General features: G+C 29.8%; 1 protein-coding gene across 2 annotated transcripts in view; it reads right to left on the bottom strand.

The window, feature by feature from the left end:
* LOC142333005 (uncharacterized) overlaps nucleotides 1-16,948 on the bottom strand; it is a 69,501-nt gene extending 52,553 nt beyond the window's left edge. The window contains exons 1-3 of one of the 2 annotated variants that reach the window (XM_075379780.1): nucleotides 16,544-16,948; nucleotides 9,759-9,943; nucleotides 486-667 (exon numbers count right to left, since the gene is read on the bottom strand). In XM_075379780.1, coding sequence (XP_075235895.1) covers nucleotides 486-667; nucleotides 9,759-9,943; nucleotides 16,544-16,639 — 463 coding nt within the window. In that variant the 5' untranslated portion in view covers nucleotides 16,640-16,948. Of the gene's footprint in view, nucleotides 1-485; nucleotides 668-9,758; nucleotides 9,947-16,543 lie in introns of both variants that reach the window. The other variant, XM_075379773.1, reaches the window with a different exon arrangement.
* Between the last annotated feature and the right edge of the window lie 1,352 nt (nucleotides 16,949-18,300).

Genomic DNA, 18,300 nt, shown 5'->3' with positions numbered 1-18,300 from the left:
CTGCAACACATTATGCTGCTGCTTTGTTAAAAACACTGCAGCAACATAGGTTGACTAACAGCCACCGATCGTTGTACAGCCCTGACAAGTACACTGTCCAAACCCAGTGTACTCTGAATCACGGTAAACTGACTCTACTGGATACGTGAGAGATGAAGTGAGAAACTTCACTGCTCTACTTATACAGCGAATGTCAGCGAATAGACAATATCACCTCTATGTGATTAAATGTAAAATATTTCTTTAACATTTTTTAAGAACTTTTATTCAATTCCACTTTCAATACGAATTTATGCAACTGGTTCAAACAAATTATATTTTGCATCTGATACAGCCTTGTTTTGACTTGTCTTTATTACTCATACATGGACAAATTATTTACATTTGCAATATATTCATTTATCCATTTTGTTACTGTTCCTATAATATATTATAAAAAAAAACACAGCTTCAGTTTTTGAATAAACTGAGAGGCCTTTACTTACCTCTTCCCCATGCTGGATTTTTTATATACTTTAATAATTGCAATGGCATAGAAGAAAATAGATGAAAGTATTGGACAAAGTATGGAATATCAAACTCAAGAACATCTCGTAATGGTACGTCACGTTCAAATGCAGCCAACTCTCCAAATAACTGTGAATTTTCTTTCAAATGAACAGATAACCTAAAACAAAAATGAACAGAAGAGACTGACAGAAGAAATTAAAAAGTCATTACTTTTACTCTCAACAAATTCTTCTTGTGATCCTGCTACTTCAGCTAGACATTTTGGTTTTTTCCTTATAAATTACCGCAAATGTAACTCAGTCATTTAAATGAATATAAATATAATTTTCTTTAAAATAGTGTGCTTTAGACTCAACCTAATAAAACATAATTTGACTATATAAACAGTAATCAAAATGAAACTTTCATAAAAAATTTTATCAATTTGGAATGGCTGCCATTTTGAATACATAAAATAGATCACTTTATTTTATAGAAAGTGTTGGATTACATTTAACCAAACATTAATTTATATTTCAATTTCTTTTTTAGATAAGAGTTAAAAATAAGCATAAAGGCAGATGGATGAAAAAAGTGTTTTAGAAAAATATTTCAAGCAACTTTTTTGCTTACTTTAAAACCACAAACCAGTTCCTCAAGTTAAGCTGTGTATATTCATATTAAGCCACACATGTTCAAGTTAAATACAATTTTGTTAATAATTAATAGTTTAATATTGTTACGCTATGTTACAATTCTGTTTGTATTTTCTATCATTATTTTTATATTTTTTTAAATAATTATCAATCAGAATTTCATTAAGTCATGTTTGCACTTCTTTCACTAACAACTTCACCTGGTCCTCCAAATGGGGATGATTTTTTTTTTTAATTTTTCTGATGAAACTTAGTCTAATTTTAAACTAACACCATAGCAATCTCTTCCAGCAAGACTCATTCACATGTAAAGTGACTGGAAAGAGAGATAGAATGATTTGAGATCACTGGGCAGAAAGACAAATATTCATAACTATATCAAGTCTAAAACTTAACTGCCAAAACACACTAAACAAAGCTTTTTGCTAAAAAAAAAGAAGCAATATAGAGAAGAGTTTTTTGCTTTTTGTTAAATTTTGCACCAAAATTTAATTTATATTCCAATTTCTTTTTCAGATAAGAGTTAAAAAATAAGTATAAAGGCAGAGAGATGAAAAAAATGTTTTAGAGATGTTGTGATACAACTGAAATGTCAATTATTAAACTGTCATTTTGGTTTATATTGACTGATAGTATAAGTGTCAATAGCGCGTGTCTACAGTAAGCGTAGTATAAAAAAAAGAAAGACAATGATAAGAGAGAGTATATGCTCTCTCAAAGTTGTAAGCCTCTGTCGCATGTTTTAATATGCATGACTGTAAATGAAATGTAAACTAAACTGAAAACAATATATGAGCATCAGTCAAATTTGAGTATTCTTCTATTACAGCAGCAATTTTGTATCCATAAAATTTTTGTAAAGTCCATAACACGGTTTGAAAACAGTGTTATAGACTTTCTATCAAAAATTAAAAATTTAACTGCTACTATTAAGTAGTAGACGGAAGAAATAGCAGAAAAAATGTTTATTACAAAAATAATTATGTTTTTGCCGCATCTATATAAATAGTTTGTGTCTGCTTGGGAATCGGTAGCTGAAAATCAACAAATTCTAAGCAATTCAACAGCTAGAAGAGTTTGAAATCTGGTAAAGATACTGCAGTGTTAACTGCTAAACATGTAAATAAATTTAGTCTCAAATGTTTTTCTTATGGAAAGGTTGGACATACAATTATTCAAGTTCTATGAAAAAAAAAAAGATATTGTGTACCATTTTTGTCATAAGATGGGCCATATATTAAAGGACAGCTGGTTTTCGTCAAAAGAAAATATCAGAGGCAATTAAGTAAAATGTAAATGATTCAAATAAAAGATTGCCTAAACTGGATATTCTGAGGTAAATTTGGATACAGAATGGTAGTCCACTATCAATCTGAGCAAATGTGGCATGATCTAAAGATATTTAGAAAGATCACAGCTTAATGAACAGAAGCAAATAAGAATAGGCGATGGGACTGTAATCACTGCAATTGGTACGGTTTTTATTAAATCATAAGTTCATAAATATGATGATGAAAAGTGTGCTGTATGTACCTGATTTAAGGATGAATATTTTCTCACAGGGCAAGGCTCTGGATAATGGTTTTTATTTGAAGTCACATGCCTATGAAGCATGATTTATTTACAAGGAAACAAATCAAGTTTGTGCATTGGCTAGATGCTCAAATAAACTTTTTTGTATGATCTTTTGCTTGGATAACCAGAGTTTTATAGAACAAGATGACTGTTGTATGGCCAATGATGCCGTAGTGAACTCAAATACAAAATGTTTAATCATGAAGGTGTGGCACATCAAAATTTTAATCATGTGAAAAGTTTTTTGAATCAGAATGGTATTATGTGTGATGATAAAAATGAAATCTGTGTGAAGTAATTCACAATCAACTGAAGTTGGAAACATAATCCATGCTAATGTCTATGGTCCTATGGAAGCTGGGTTTTTATTGAAAGATGACTATTCGCATTATAGACAGGTGTAGTTTTTAAAACATAAGCATGAAGTTTATGGTAAACTTGAACTTTTTGTGAAACTGTGTGAAAACAAACAGGTCAGAAAATTAAAATCTTAAGAACATATAATGGAAACGAGTTTGCTAATCACAATGTGAAAAAACTTCTGACTCAGCAAGGAATAGAACATCAGATTATTGCTCCTATAATCCTGAACAGACTGGTCATGCTGAACGAGAAATTTGTACGATCATTGAGGCAGCTAGAACCATCCCGGCCAAAACATCTAAGGAAGTCATTTTGGGCTGAAGCAGCAAATACAACTGTGTATCTGATTAACAGAACTGGGACAAGTACAGTTATAAACAAAGTACACCTAAATAAGTACACCTTATGAATTATGGACTAATAAGTAAACTTTTGATTTTAAAAAATAAAACCACTGTTTGGTACAGAAGTGGAGGTGCATACACCAAAAGAGAAGAGAAAGAAGCTTGATCTTAAAATTAGAAAGTGAATCTTTATAGGTTATAATGAGAGTACAAAAGGACTGAAGGTTTCTTTTCCAGATATGAATGAAGTAACATTAGAAAGAGATGTTATTTTTGTTCCTATAAACAAAATAATTTTTCGTTTTTTGATTGTAATGTCAGCATGAAGAAAGAAGAACCTACATCTGAAGTTGAACATGTTGAAAACATAATTAAGGATGTGACTGCAAATTAAAGTTTAGAAAGAAGTTCACTGAACATGATAGAAGAAATAGTCCTACTGATAGAAAACAACTTTGTCCTAGATATCAGCTGCAGCCACCAGTTAAATATAATGATTATGAGACTGTCTTTGTTAATGTGACGAAGAACACTGAAGAACCAACATCATATGAAGAAACTAAACTGTCAGTTACATGAGATAATCAAGGCAAAACAATTCAGTTTAAATCTAGGTTAGTTGCCAGAGAGTTCAAGCAGAAAGGATCAATAGATAATATTTATTCTCCTGTTGCCTAATTAAATACATTTAGATTAATGTTAGTTTTTAGTGTAAATTTTGACTGGCCTGTTATGCAAATGAATGTCTTTGGTGTATTTTTGCATGGTGAACTGAAAAAAAATGTATTTATTAATATCTCAGAATTCTGTAAAGTCAAGTAATGATTATTGTTTGTATTTAAGATTATCTATTGTTTTAAAAATTTGTGTACTAATATATGTTTATGATTTAATTATCACGGGTTCAAATACACAAGAAATTAATGATTTTAAGCATGAAATGATGAATAAGTTTAAAATGAAAGATTTGTAAAATAAGTATTACTGTAAAATAAAGTTTAAAAGATCATAGCATGATAACTCTGAATCAAACTAATGTTTGATTGTAAAACTGTCTCTACTCCAATGAACAATAATTTTGATTATAATTATTTGCCAAGAGAAAAACCAGAAAATATTATGAAAGAAAATAAGTGTCAAAAATTAATAGATTGTAATAATACAACCTATTAAAAAAAAAAATCTGGTGTGCTGCCTAACACTGCATTTATAAAAATGCGATGTTAGGCACCACACCAGATTCGAGTATAAGTGTTAAACAGATAAACAAGTTGTGCTAGTAATGATTTATTAATATGTCTAAAATCAGTACTATGTTACAATAAAGGAACTATTGAGTTTGTACTAAAAATTAAACTACTGGTATTATCAATGGTTTTATAGATGCTGACTGAAGTGGTGACACCGCAGATAGAAAGTCCACCAGTGGTGGACTTTGGTATTCAAAGAAACAGTCTTGTGTTGCTCTGCCTTTCATTGAAACAGAATATGTAGCTCTCAGTCAATGTGTCAGTGAGGCTTATTTGTTTCAAAATATTTTAATTGAATCAGATGTGACAGAAAATTCAAGTGATTTAGAAGTATTTTTATTTGAGGACAATTTGTCTGCTATACGAATTAGTAAATCTTATAAGTGACCTAAATGGTTAAATCAGAATGACATTAAGTATCATTTTATTCAAGAGAAAAAGGGTATAATAAAAAAATTTTATGTACCATCGAATGTTCAAGTGGCTAACATACTCACCAAGCCTCTTGATAAAGTATCATTTGAAAGATTAAGAAAACTAATATTAAATTAAAATTAAGAAATTATGTTTCTTTTTATTTTTGTTGATATTTTTATATTTGTAAGGTTTAATGTATTGTATATATTATTTTTGTTATAAACATTTCAATTGTGGGAGGGTTTGTGATACAATCAAAATGCCAGTTACTAAAATATATTTTTTTGGTTTATATCGACTGATAGGATAATTATAAATGGTGAACAAGCATCAATGGTAAGGATAGTAAAAAAAAAAAAAACAACAATGAGAGAGAGAACATGGTGAATATGAGAGTTCTTTATTTTTTTTACTAATTTTATTTAAAAGAAAACTGCTCATTATTATTGTCTATCTATTTAAAGCACTATGCAACAAGAAAAATCTTTAAAGTAACTTTTTTGCTTACTTTAAAACCCACAAATCAGTTCCTTATACTACGCTGTCATTCACATTAAACCATGCATTTTTAAGTTAAATACAACTTTCTTGAACAAAATTAAGAGTTTCATCCAACAATTTCTAAAAAAATAAAAAATCTATTTTATGTATTTTATTCCAGATTGATAAAAATTCCATCTTATAACTGTTTAACTAGTCAAATTATGTTTTATTAGGTTGAGTATGAGGCACATTATTTTTGAGAAAATGATATCCATATTCATTTAAATGACTGAGTTAAATTTGAGATAATTCATAAGGAAAAATAAATGTCAAGCCAATGTAGGTGATGTAAATATTAATGGCAGGATCAGAAGAGTTTGTCAAAATGAAAACATAGCATACATTAATATATATATAAATACATATTAATATATAATATATTAAATTCTCTATAATCTTTGTTCAAAAGTTTTATGTGTTTATTGCCAATTAACAAAGTTGTTAATTTTTTAACATGGCCTGTTGGTATATATAATATACAGAATTACAATTAAATAATAACATATAATAAATTATACCGTACGTTCCTGAAGATGGAAATAAAATTCTGAAAGTGCTAGAACATGTATTACTACTGATAACTGTTAGTAAGTAATTTTATAATTATAATTATAATTCTGTATAACAAAGTTAATATACGTAGAACATAAAAAACAGGATTTTTTCACCAATTTATTGATTTTCACCCCAGATTTCTCAAAAACTACTGCAGGAATGGTTATGAGAACTATTTTATTTGATTTTTCAGCAAAAAAAAAAAAATCATCAAAAATCACTTATCTGTCCCTTCCTTAATTAATATCCCAGAAATGTCAGTACAGCTTCACTTCATTGGTGTAGCTGAAATACAAGCAAAATCTTTCACTTCCCATAACTCACAAACAAAACATTTTACAATGTTTATATGAACTTTTTCCATTATTTTCACAAGTGAAAAGAAGAATAAATTATGAAAGTCCTGAGAGAACTTCGTGATACACCTGTGTATATGTAGAGAGCAAGTCAAAGGCATGGAAATCCTTCAACAATTTTAAAACCATTTCAGATAGGATACTGTAACTATCGATCAACTACTTTACCTTTAGATGAGAAATAGAATATCAACCCCCTTAATGGTGGTGGCACAGGGGTTGTAACACAAATATTTAAAATGGTAACATCCTTTGTGTGATACATCATTTTGAAGCTATCTTTAAGACAAGAAAAATGGTATAAATAAAAACTTGGTACAATCTCTGTACCTAAAATGGCAGGGGAAAAATTTGGAATTTGAAAATTATTAAATTTAGTTAAGTTCAAGAAATAAAATTAATAAAAAGAAATTAAACTGAATTAATTAAAATTTAATTTAATTTAATAAAAATCTATTCTAAAAGCTAAATTTAAATTTAAAAAAAAAAAACAATTTCTACTTTTTAAAATAATAATTGTTTTTGTTCTAATTTAATGAGCAAATAAATAATATATCCCTCTAATCATGCTGATCAACTGATCATTGATGGTCTCTTTACCATTGTTGCAAAAATAAAGCTTACTTTACTGTTGTATAATATTCTATTTAGTGTTTCATTATAACACTGTTAGTTTCCTTATGAGAATCTATTGTGATTGGTTGGCTAATTGATTTTTTCTATCCTTACCACATTTGTAACCCACTTCTGTTATTTACATCTTTTTTACCTTTTTTGTTGGTTTTTACTGAATTAATTTTTTCTGCACTGCTATCAACATGTCACTTAATGTACAGGAGAGGGTCAAACTTTTATTGATGAGGGGTTTTGGCGATAAAGAGTTATGTCATATAATGAATTCTGTGAATTGTTCAATGTAACATTTAATAATTGTAACGTTATCTCAAAAGGTAGCAAAAATCACCAAATGATTTGAAGAAATAGGCAGCATTAATAATAGGAGAAAACCAGGAAGGCCTAAAAATGCAACCAAATAATATTAAAAAATAGTTAAGATTACGCAAGAATTTATTGAGAATTCTCATTCCTCAACTCAAACAGCGGCACGAAAACATAAAATTAGTCAAAGTTCAGAATTCACACATTAAAAAGTGAAAATTTCAAACCCTTCACAATTCATTTGGTGCAAGAACTTAATGAAGATGACTATGATTGAACACTTGAGCTCAGCAAAATTAATATTTACAATATTTGTGCAGATCTTAATTTATTAAACAATGTATAGTTTTTAGTGATGAGGCCACACTTTTTTTTTTTAATGGTAATGTAAATCACCATAATTTTCGATACTGGATTGATATTATTAATTGACACTGGTATTGTCAGGCACATACACAGTATTCACTCAAAGTATATATATATATATATATATATATATATATATTGGATGACCGATAGGGACTATATTTGTTGATGGAAATTTAAGCTCAGTGAAATATGTGGCTTTGCTTCTCAAGCATATCATTCCAAATATACAAAATGTTTTTGGCTCCAACTTCCAAAACATTTGGTTTCAATAAGATGGTGGCTGCCTTATTTCGGCCTTCAGGTATGTAAAATTTTAAATTTATTTTTTCCTGGAAGATAGATTGGCCAAAGGGGTCAAATAGAATGGCCAGCAAGAACACGGGACTTATCAAACCTTTGGATTACTTTCTATGGGGCCAATTGTATTGCTTATCATAATAAGCCCCAAGATATTGGTAATTTACAAAATAGAATTTGAGAATCAGTACAAAATAGGAATTATTGAATAATGCAGTATCATACTTTTACGACCTACTGGCCACACTATCAAACAACTGAAGGAGGACATTTTGAACGTTTATTAAATTGGAATGTAAGTATTTACTAACATTATAGTTAATAAATAACTTTATTTTAAATAAATTTATTCGATAATATCCATTTAAGCAAATTTTTATAAATTGATTTATCTGTGATAAATTGTTCCTTAAATTATCAATGTAATTCTTTTCAAACTCCAAAATTTACTCCGCCGCTATTTTTGGTACAGACATTTTACTAACTTTTTATTTATACCAATCTTCTTGCCTTAAAGAGACCTTTCAAATGATGTACCACACAATGGTTGTTACCATTTAAAATATCTGAGTAACAATCCCTGAGCCAATCTGCAAGAAAGTGTTGAAATTCTATTTATCGTCAAAAGGTAAAGTAGTTGATCGATATCTTATCCTGAAAGTTATAGTTTTCTATCTGGAACAGTTTTAAAGTTGTTACAGGTTTCCATACTTTTGACGCACACACACTGTGTGTGTGTGTGTGTGTGTGTGTGTGTGTGTATGTGTGTGTGTGTGTGTGTGTGTGTGTGTGTGTGTGTGTGTGTGTGTGTGTGTGTGTGTGTGTGTGTATTCAGGTCTGGGTGTGACACACACACATACACACAAACTGTTAGTTGTAAGCTACAGCAGTAGTTTTCAACAGCAGCATTCAGACTAGCTAATATGAAAAACTGTAAGAGTAGAGTAATACCTGAGAACCAAATATGCAAGTATTTGCTGTGAGTGGACCTTTTCTGGGCTCACCACTCATTTTGAACATGGCTAAACCTACCACAGAACAATCACCTGTATTCAACTGACTCACTATACGGAATAAAGCTGTTCTGGTAAGAACTACCCACATGGATCTAAAGCCCCCACTAAGCAGTGCAAGAGCTCAAGTCCAATTTTATGAGACGTAGGAGAGAGAGCTTGACCTCAAGCAAGGTTAAAATATAAGGCAATGAGAGAAGAGTAGTTTCCCTTGCCAAATCATGTCACTAGTATCACTGTGAATGTAAACTTCTGCTGGATGACTAAGTGAGTGATGTTATTTTCATGCAATGTGGGCTAATGCTGCCCATGAACATTAAAAACCTGATCAATGTCTACACACAGATCTATGGACAGTTGTGTATCCCCAACGTACTTCAGGAATTCAAATCTCTACATGAGCCAAGATCCTCAGACAGTCTCAACTACAGGAAAACTATTTTACAAAATCTTTTTAGCTGAGCAAAATTTCTCTTCCCTTTCCCCAAACTACGTCTTTTCTGTAAGCTTCACATCACATAAATTAAATTCATCAATTTCTTTAATACGTGCTAAACAACACACAAAAGAAAAAATATACCACGTCACTCACCTTTGAAACATTTGAATTCTTTGAAACTTGTCAAGATTAAACCAATATTCATTAGTTACTTCAGAATCAGGCAAAACTACATCTGAATTAATAAAATAAATTGAGGAAAATGATGGACCTATTACGGCACTTTTACCAGTAAATTTAACAGATTCATTAATCCAGTTAAAGTAAGATTCAATCCACTTCTGAAAAAAAAGGTAATTTTAATATAAATACTAACACATTCCATCTAAATTAAAACAAACAATAATTGCAAAACCATAATCATCAGCCCACTATGATTGGTGAGCACTCACCAGCAGTATCAAATCATATGATATGTCTGGTATCACCATAATATCATGATCACAAAAATATTCTTTTAACCTACATTTTACCACAGGATGCAGAATAAGACACTGTGTGCAGATCACTTGCCAACATTCCACCTGCACATTATTTTTTATAATTTTATATTGGCAAGTCATGTTAAGTTTATAACATTTTAAACTAATAACCGTAATAATTCTATTGAACAAAGTAAGTGAAGTTTTTTACACAACAATTTGTACTTTAATCCATTGGAGAGAATTTGGTGGTCCACAAAATCACTACAGTCAACCAGTAATGAAAAATACTCAATAAACCAACTAAAATACACTGATAAAAATACTATTCTGCATTTACATTACTGTAACTAATAAACAAAACATGACAAAATATATATCAGAACAAAATACACAAACTAGGTTCACAAAAACAGCTTGTATATTTTTAAAAAAATATTTACAAAGCTGAATACACAAGGGGCTACTAACTAAATATGCATGTAAATAAGCGCCAGAATAACCAAACACCAATTCAGTTATATGGTTGTGGCTTCAATTTATATGGCTGTGTTTGTTGTTGGTGGGTAGTTTTCCATTTTAACATTTGCTTTCGACTGTGATTTTGCTATGACTAATCAGAAACAACAGAATACTTGTACCAAGTTCTGCTTTAAACTTAGTAAAACAGCCTCAAATATGAACAAAATGTTATCACAAGCATTAGGTAACAGCATTTAGGCCAGACACAAATGTGTATTAATAAGTCTGTGTAGTAAATTGCACAATTACATATTTGGGCATAAAAATATATTTATGCTCTTTTACAATACAAAAATAATAAAACTGCTATATGAAAATAATCAAACTGTCAATACAACATTATCATTTAATACTAACAACATAATATTTAAAACATAATTGAAAATATATTATTTTGGTAGCTTTATTGCACTGGCATGAACTTTACCATATAATCTTTAAAAAATTTATACATATACACACTATATTTAAGTTTAAGGTTGAAATGGCAATTTTGTTTAATATATTTCATCATCTCATTAAAATGTGCCTGCAATTTAAAAAAAGGAGATTTTTAACAAAAAAAAAATTAAGCAGATATTGTCATTCTCTGTTCTATGTATTCCATATTTGCAGCAATTGTAAAACTGAATAATGATTAAACTAATGAATTTAAAATAAACTGTCCAAATTTATCACATATCTATATTTTCAATTAAAAACCTTTCATTACTACCAGTATCATAATCATATTTATAGGTTCCAACATGATATGTACGTGGTCCTTGTAATTTGGTCTGCTTGCATAATATTCGCTATGAAAGCATCATGTTCAAACACGCACATATGTTTGAACACGTCATGCTCTTGGCGCAAGGGACTGGAAAACACCAGTTTAGTTTTGAATGCAAAGCATGCATCTGGTGCCTTTATTTAAGTTTTCAAAAGTTAGTTTCATTGAAAAAAATAATAATTGGAGTTTCAGTTTTCTAGTGTCTGGTCAAATAGTGTAACTGTTTTGTTTTTTTTCAATTAGATTCTTACGCAAAATGGATGAATTTCTGAAAAAATGAAATGATACACTCATTGAATCAATTGGTAAAAACAAAATATTGTACAATGACAATTATTTAAATTATGAGTTAATGTCATTGGACGGAACAGTTTGTTGTTTGCTTTCAACTCATCTCTGATGAAAGCATGAAGCCATCAAAATTAATTCAACATTTGGAAACTAAACATCTGCATCATAAAAGCAAACCCTTGGAATTTTATGAAAGAAAATTACATACTTGAGAAATCAACAAGCTTCAAGCTTCTATTTATAAATAGTGATACTGATAAAAGTACACTTTAAGCATCTTATCTAATAGCATTAATTCCAAACCCGATAAAAATCACAAAAAACCTCATATTACCAGCTGCAAATGATATGGTCACTGTTTTAATTGACCATATCACTGATAAGGTCACTGTTTCTACTTTCTAACGACAAAATATCAAGATGAATCGATGACATGGCTGTCATTGTTCATAATCAGATAATTCAGCAAGTAAGTTCAAGTGAATTTTTTAGTATTCAATTTGATGAATTGACAGATGCGGCAAACATTTCTCAGTTCTTGTTTTGTGAGATATGAATGAGATAAGAACAGATCAATCAAACAAAATATATTGTTTTACAAATCAATTACCTGGTCATGCAACAGGACAATGTCTTTTTTAATATTTTTTTATGAAGCTACTAAAAACTATAACATAGATTGGACAAAATGTAATGCAGTATGTAGTGATGGTGCAAAGGCGATAACATGAAAGAACAGTGGATTTATGAAAAAATTAAAAGATCTTATACCAAGGGCAGAATGGACGCACTGCTTCCTTCACAGACATGCTCTTCCTACAAAAACTATGCCAGAAAATATCAACAAATTCTTTACATAGCTGTAAAAATGGTTTATTTTATTAAAAGTTGCCCACAGAGTAGGTTATTTGCTAAACTATGCGATGAAATTGCCAAAAAGAAAAGCTCTTCTTTTCCAGACAGTCAAATGGTTATCATGGGCAAAAGTGTTAACGCAGTTATTGTTATTGCCAGATGTATTAATAACATTTTTTCAGGATAATCAAACACCATGCTCAGTGTTTTACAGAATAATGAGTATATGTTGCTGTTGGCTGACTTAGCTGATCTATTTTCACATTTAAATGACTTGAATGTGAATTTACAAGGACATGAAAAAATATTTTATTAATGACAGACAGAGTTCATGCTTTCGTTAAGAAGCTTGTTATCTGGATTATTTGCCTTCAAAGCAAAAATTTTAATATGTTTCCACTCACTTCAGATTATATTAAGAAAAATTTTGATGAAGGCACTATTATTCAAAATAGTTTCGATAGCATAAAGATGCATTTGCGTGAGCTAAAAATTCAGACAACGGAGTATTTACTGGAAGATAAAAGTGATTTTTCGTAGAGATGGATATTGAATCCATTTAGTGAAAACATTTTTGCAGCTGCTAAGTTACCAGTTGAGATTCATGACCAGCTAATCAAAATGTCTGCTGATAAAACTTTACAACTACAATTTACATTTAGATATATTCTGGCTTGCTCATTGAGATGAATATGGAAATTTATTCACAGAAGCATTAAAAATATTAATCCCTTTTGGCATAACTTACCTCTGCAAGAAGGGTTTATCATTTATGGTTACGCTAAAAACTAAATATAGGAATCGTCTTTTATCATTTGAAAAGAATTTGTTTTTGTATCATACGCCATATACGAAGAAACTTTTAAATGAAAAACAAACACAACCATTTCATTAGTTTATCTTCTGTGTACTTATAAATGAGTTTACTATTGTTTACATAGGCTAATTTCACAACTTCCCTTTTTTCATATCAACGCAACCCCCAGGTTGAGAAACACTTTTTAAACATTCTAAATGTGTTAAAAGTTATTGACATAAGAAGCAAGTTAAGTAAAATATTTTGTAACGGAAATGAAAGGTAATAGTTATTGATTATCTGTAACTATATAAAGTTGTATTAAAAATGAAAAAAGATGTATATAAGACCATGTCAAGTGGCCTAATGGTTCCCACTTGACCCTCTACAATTTTGATGAAATTTCTACAGAATATACATGGGGCTCTTACATGAAGCCTTGGTAAATTACAGCTCCATAAATAGTATGGTTGGGCCACTAGCCATATTTTTGTGAAGGCTACTTTTTTGGCATTGCGACTTAAATGAATAAAACATCAAATTTGTTTTATCATTCCTCATGATCTAAGGGCCTTCTCATGTTGAAAGTTGGTGATCCTGTTCAACCTTTTGGGTATAATAGCTCAGTTGCAGAATAAAATCTCAATTTATAGAAAGATTTATCACAATGTGCTTCAAAGTGGCTCATAAATCTTATAACAATTTTGGACTAAACTTTATCAGCCTATATCTACTGAAAGAATAACTTTCTGAAGCTGATTCTTTAGTCATTTGCAACCTATCAGCATGTCATAAATCTATGCAAATGGAATCTTGATTGCTAAAATAATAACTGAGTTATCTAAGTTCAAAGTCTACTCAAAAATTTTGGCTCATTTTCAAGAGACCATATCTCAAAATGGATCACTTTGATTTGATTTTTCTTAACACCATTGAAAAGAGATTTTCAGTTTTGAGACAGACAAGTTTAAAGATTACAATTAAGTTTAAAAACATGCTTTGACCATGATTCCAAAGGGCATTTTTATGTGAAGAATATGCAGATTTTTTGAATCTGTACATTTTTAACTAGTAATGACAAATGTGTACATTTAACTAGTAATAACAACAGGCTTTACATCATTTAAATACAGAAAAAGAATACAGATACAGAAAAGTAATCGCATTTTATAATCTGTTGTGTTTCTAACAAACCTGATTTATTCACAAAGTCACAATGTCAAAAAAGTAGCTTTCACAAAAATATGGCTACTGGCCCAACCATACTACTTATGGAGCTGTAATTTGGCAAGGCTTCATGTAAGACCCGTATGTTCATCCTGTAAATATTTCATCAAAATTGTACTTAAAAATTCTTCTCTTTGTTAAAAAACTGCTGTTTTAAATTGCAAGCTTGCTCACATATTTTAATGAGAAAGATAAATTGATGAAATATATGAAAAAATAACTGTCATTTCAACCTTAAATTTAAATATAATGTATATGTAAACATTTTTTAAGATTATATGGCAAAGTTCATGCCAGTGCAATAAAGGTACCAAAATGATATATTTTCAGTTGTGTTTTAAATATTATGTTTATGTTGTTGGTACTAAATGATAACAATGAACTGACAGTCCGATATTCTCATGTAATAGTTTTATAACTTATAACTATATTGTAAAACTGTGTATACAATTGTAGAATCTGTAATTAAAAGTTGAAAATTATTATGGAAACATCAGAATCTAACTGGTTAAAATAGCTGGGTCATGTAATGAGGTTGGAAGATAGAAACTTGTTTAAAACTATTTAAGCCTTAAGGAATAGCAAATTAAGAGGTGAACAAAACGTGAATGGACATTATTATTATTATTATCTGTAACTGTAACAGATAAATAAATTATAAAACTATACGTAATCACAGCACTTTTTATTATGATGTATTATCATTTTATTATGATTAAGGTCAATGTTTTGTTAATAGTAAACTACTTGTACGTAACAACAGAGTGTGGTAACTTTCCATAGTTTGAGTAGTTTTGGTAGTCATTTAGTTTGAGTATTCTGATTAAAACTTATTTTGTTTGTTAATCATTATAAAAATAAGGATTGAATATCATGTTTAGAAGATGTTAAAAATCCATCTTTTTTATAGTGAAAGATGAAACATTTCCTTTATCAGAACCTTCAATCAGTAGCAAACATGCTTCCAACTCAAGTGACAGGGATAAGCCTAAAGAAACATAACCCCCAGATGGTCAGAAAAATTAAAAAACACAAAACTATGGTGGTCATGTTTTATTTCAAAATTTTGTATTATACATTTTGTAAATGAGATTTTTTTTTAATTTTTTTTATAAGCTCAAAGCTTGTGCATTAGATATGTAAATGTGATTTGTAGTATATTAAATATACCAGGTCTGACCAGGATTCAAATGCGGATCCTCCAAATGAAAGGCCAAGACACTACCACTCCACCATGGAGATCAGGCAAAGTGGACATTTTTTTTACACAAAGACCACCACAGATTTTTTTTCTGCAATGCATGATGGAGGCAATAATTACAGGTGGTTTGGTTTTCAAAATGAATGAGGAAAATTGTAAAAAAAAAATTATTTAAATCAATTGCATCATGGTAACCAAACCATATCATATTCCAAAACATTGTCAGTAATGCAGAGATGTTCATAAATTTTACAGTTGAACATAACTTGCCCATTTTGTACACAGCCCCATCAGATCCCACTTTGCATATGTCTGGATAGATTATCTGTCAATAATTCATCATTGAAGTACTGCCCTAAAAGTTGGCATCTCTATTTCAATATGCAATACAAGCTGAAAGAAAAGTGAATTTTTATTAATAAAAAATTCAGATCAGGCTGTAGCAAAATAAGAAACATATCACGAAATACATGATATATTTTCACAGATCGCAAAATGTCATGTAGAATTTTAAACTCTTCTCATAGCTCTCTCAATTAATGCTTAAGAGCTATCACATAAATTTAACATACAATAACTAATTTTTCTCAGGAAGCAACGTGACAAAAAGACAACTATTACATTTTAAATTAAACATAGATCAAAAGCGATGCAATGATAATTATTAAATAAAATTAAATTCAAATAAAAACACAGTTGCTAAGGCATTAATGTGTCTTAAAATAAAGTCAACTCATGCAACTTTAAAACTAAAGAATAGGTTAAACTACAATATTCTATCACTATACTTGCCTTCGCTAGAGTTGGTCTTTCATCTTTGAAACCATAATCCATTTTATCAAATATTTCCTCTATGCATATATTGGCCTTTAAATCACCATCAGCCATTGCACTTCGAACTACGGCAATTAATTTCACTTAATCATTAAAATTTAGAGATTCTGAATTACAAATTACTCTCAAAAATACAAAGTTTAAAAAAATGTATAAATTAATTTATGCGGAAATTAAAAGTACCGTGAGATAAAATTAATCTAACAATACTTAACAGTCCAAACACGTATTTAAGTTTGTTACTGAAAGTTCAAATTTGTTCCACAATCACAATTGAAGCGTTGCGGACGCGAGATAAGAATCTACATTTCGATTACGCATCAGTCGATCCTTGCCGTATGAAGCAAGTATAAAGAGATAGATGATCAAACTGCTTATCATTAATTCAAATATCCGGGAAATTTTTCTCCTTGCATTCTACCTACTGTGGTTTTTCTGCAGAAGGTCTTGATGAGATCATGCTGAATGCAAATAAGTCGAGAACGATTCTTATTATAGATAGTTCAGTCACAATTGGTGATACACTCATTGTTACGTATATGAACAATTAATTATTTAAGTAAAGTTAAATCAATACTGTAAATAGGTATAAGGGTTAGGAAGAAACCAGAAATCTTATGTTTTTATTAGTTTACGAAGTGAAATCTATGTATGGATAAAATATCTAGTTAAGAAGTTAGGATAATTAACACAAATTCAAAAAAATGGTGTTACAGAAGTGGTAATAATAATTATGAATAAGAAAATGTTAATACAAGCAACACATTAAACCCACCGGTTGGTGGTCTAGTGGTGAACGTGTCTTCCTAAATCAGCTGGTTTTGGAAGTCGAGAGTTCCAGCGTTCGAGTCCTAGAAAAGGCAGTTACTTTTATACGGATTTGAATACTAAATCGTGGATACTAGTATTCAGTATTCTTTGGTGGTTGAATTTCAATTAATCACGTATCTCAGGAATAGTTGAGACTGTACAAGACTATCCTTCAATTACGCTCATACAATACATCCTCATTCATCCTCTGAAGTAATACCTGAACGGTAATTCCCGGAGGCTAAACAGGAAAAGTAAAAAAAAGCAACAGTAAAAAGTTAGTAGGGTTCATTTAAGGCCGCTACAACAAAGTACAGCAGATTTATAACCCAAAGGCTTCAGTATAAGATGAACACCTAAAAAAATAGATATAATCAATTAATTAAATGTACATGAGAAACAGTAATTTGAGACGAAAAATGACAATATTTTAAAAGTGGTATAGCTAACGTAACGAATCTAAAATTGAACTAGTACAGTGCCCCGTTATCCAAACTAAAAATATTCCGTTTAGTTTTTACGCGCATACGCACACTGCTTTCTTGTAAATACAACTTATACATACTTCTTATTTTATGTTACTGGATGGTGAAATTCTGGATGAATTACTTTTAAATATTTTCAGATACTACTCTGTTTATACTTTATAAATGATTTTGCAGTAAAAAGAAATGTTATGGAATATATTGATATAAAGAAGTAGGCCTATTCTCAGCAAGTATTATAATTACGTCAGCAGACAAACGCTTTATAAATTAACTAACATTATAACTGTGTGACATATGTAAACATGGTTTATTTTTACGATAAATAAAATCACAATAAACAGGTACAAGCCAAATATTATAACTCGAGAAATGAGTTCTCAGAATCATATCAAGAAACAAAGTAACAAAATTGTTTGC

The sequence above is a fragment of the Lycorma delicatula genome, chromosome 1 (genome assembly GCF_047948215.1).
Source record: "Lycorma delicatula isolate Av1 chromosome 1, ASM4794821v1, whole genome shotgun sequence".
Classification (NCBI taxonomy): domain Eukaryota; kingdom Metazoa; phylum Arthropoda; class Insecta; order Hemiptera; family Fulgoridae; genus Lycorma; species Lycorma delicatula.
The sequence above is the reverse complement of the archived record's forward strand: the minus strand, read 5'-3'. Positions and strand labels throughout refer to the sequence as shown.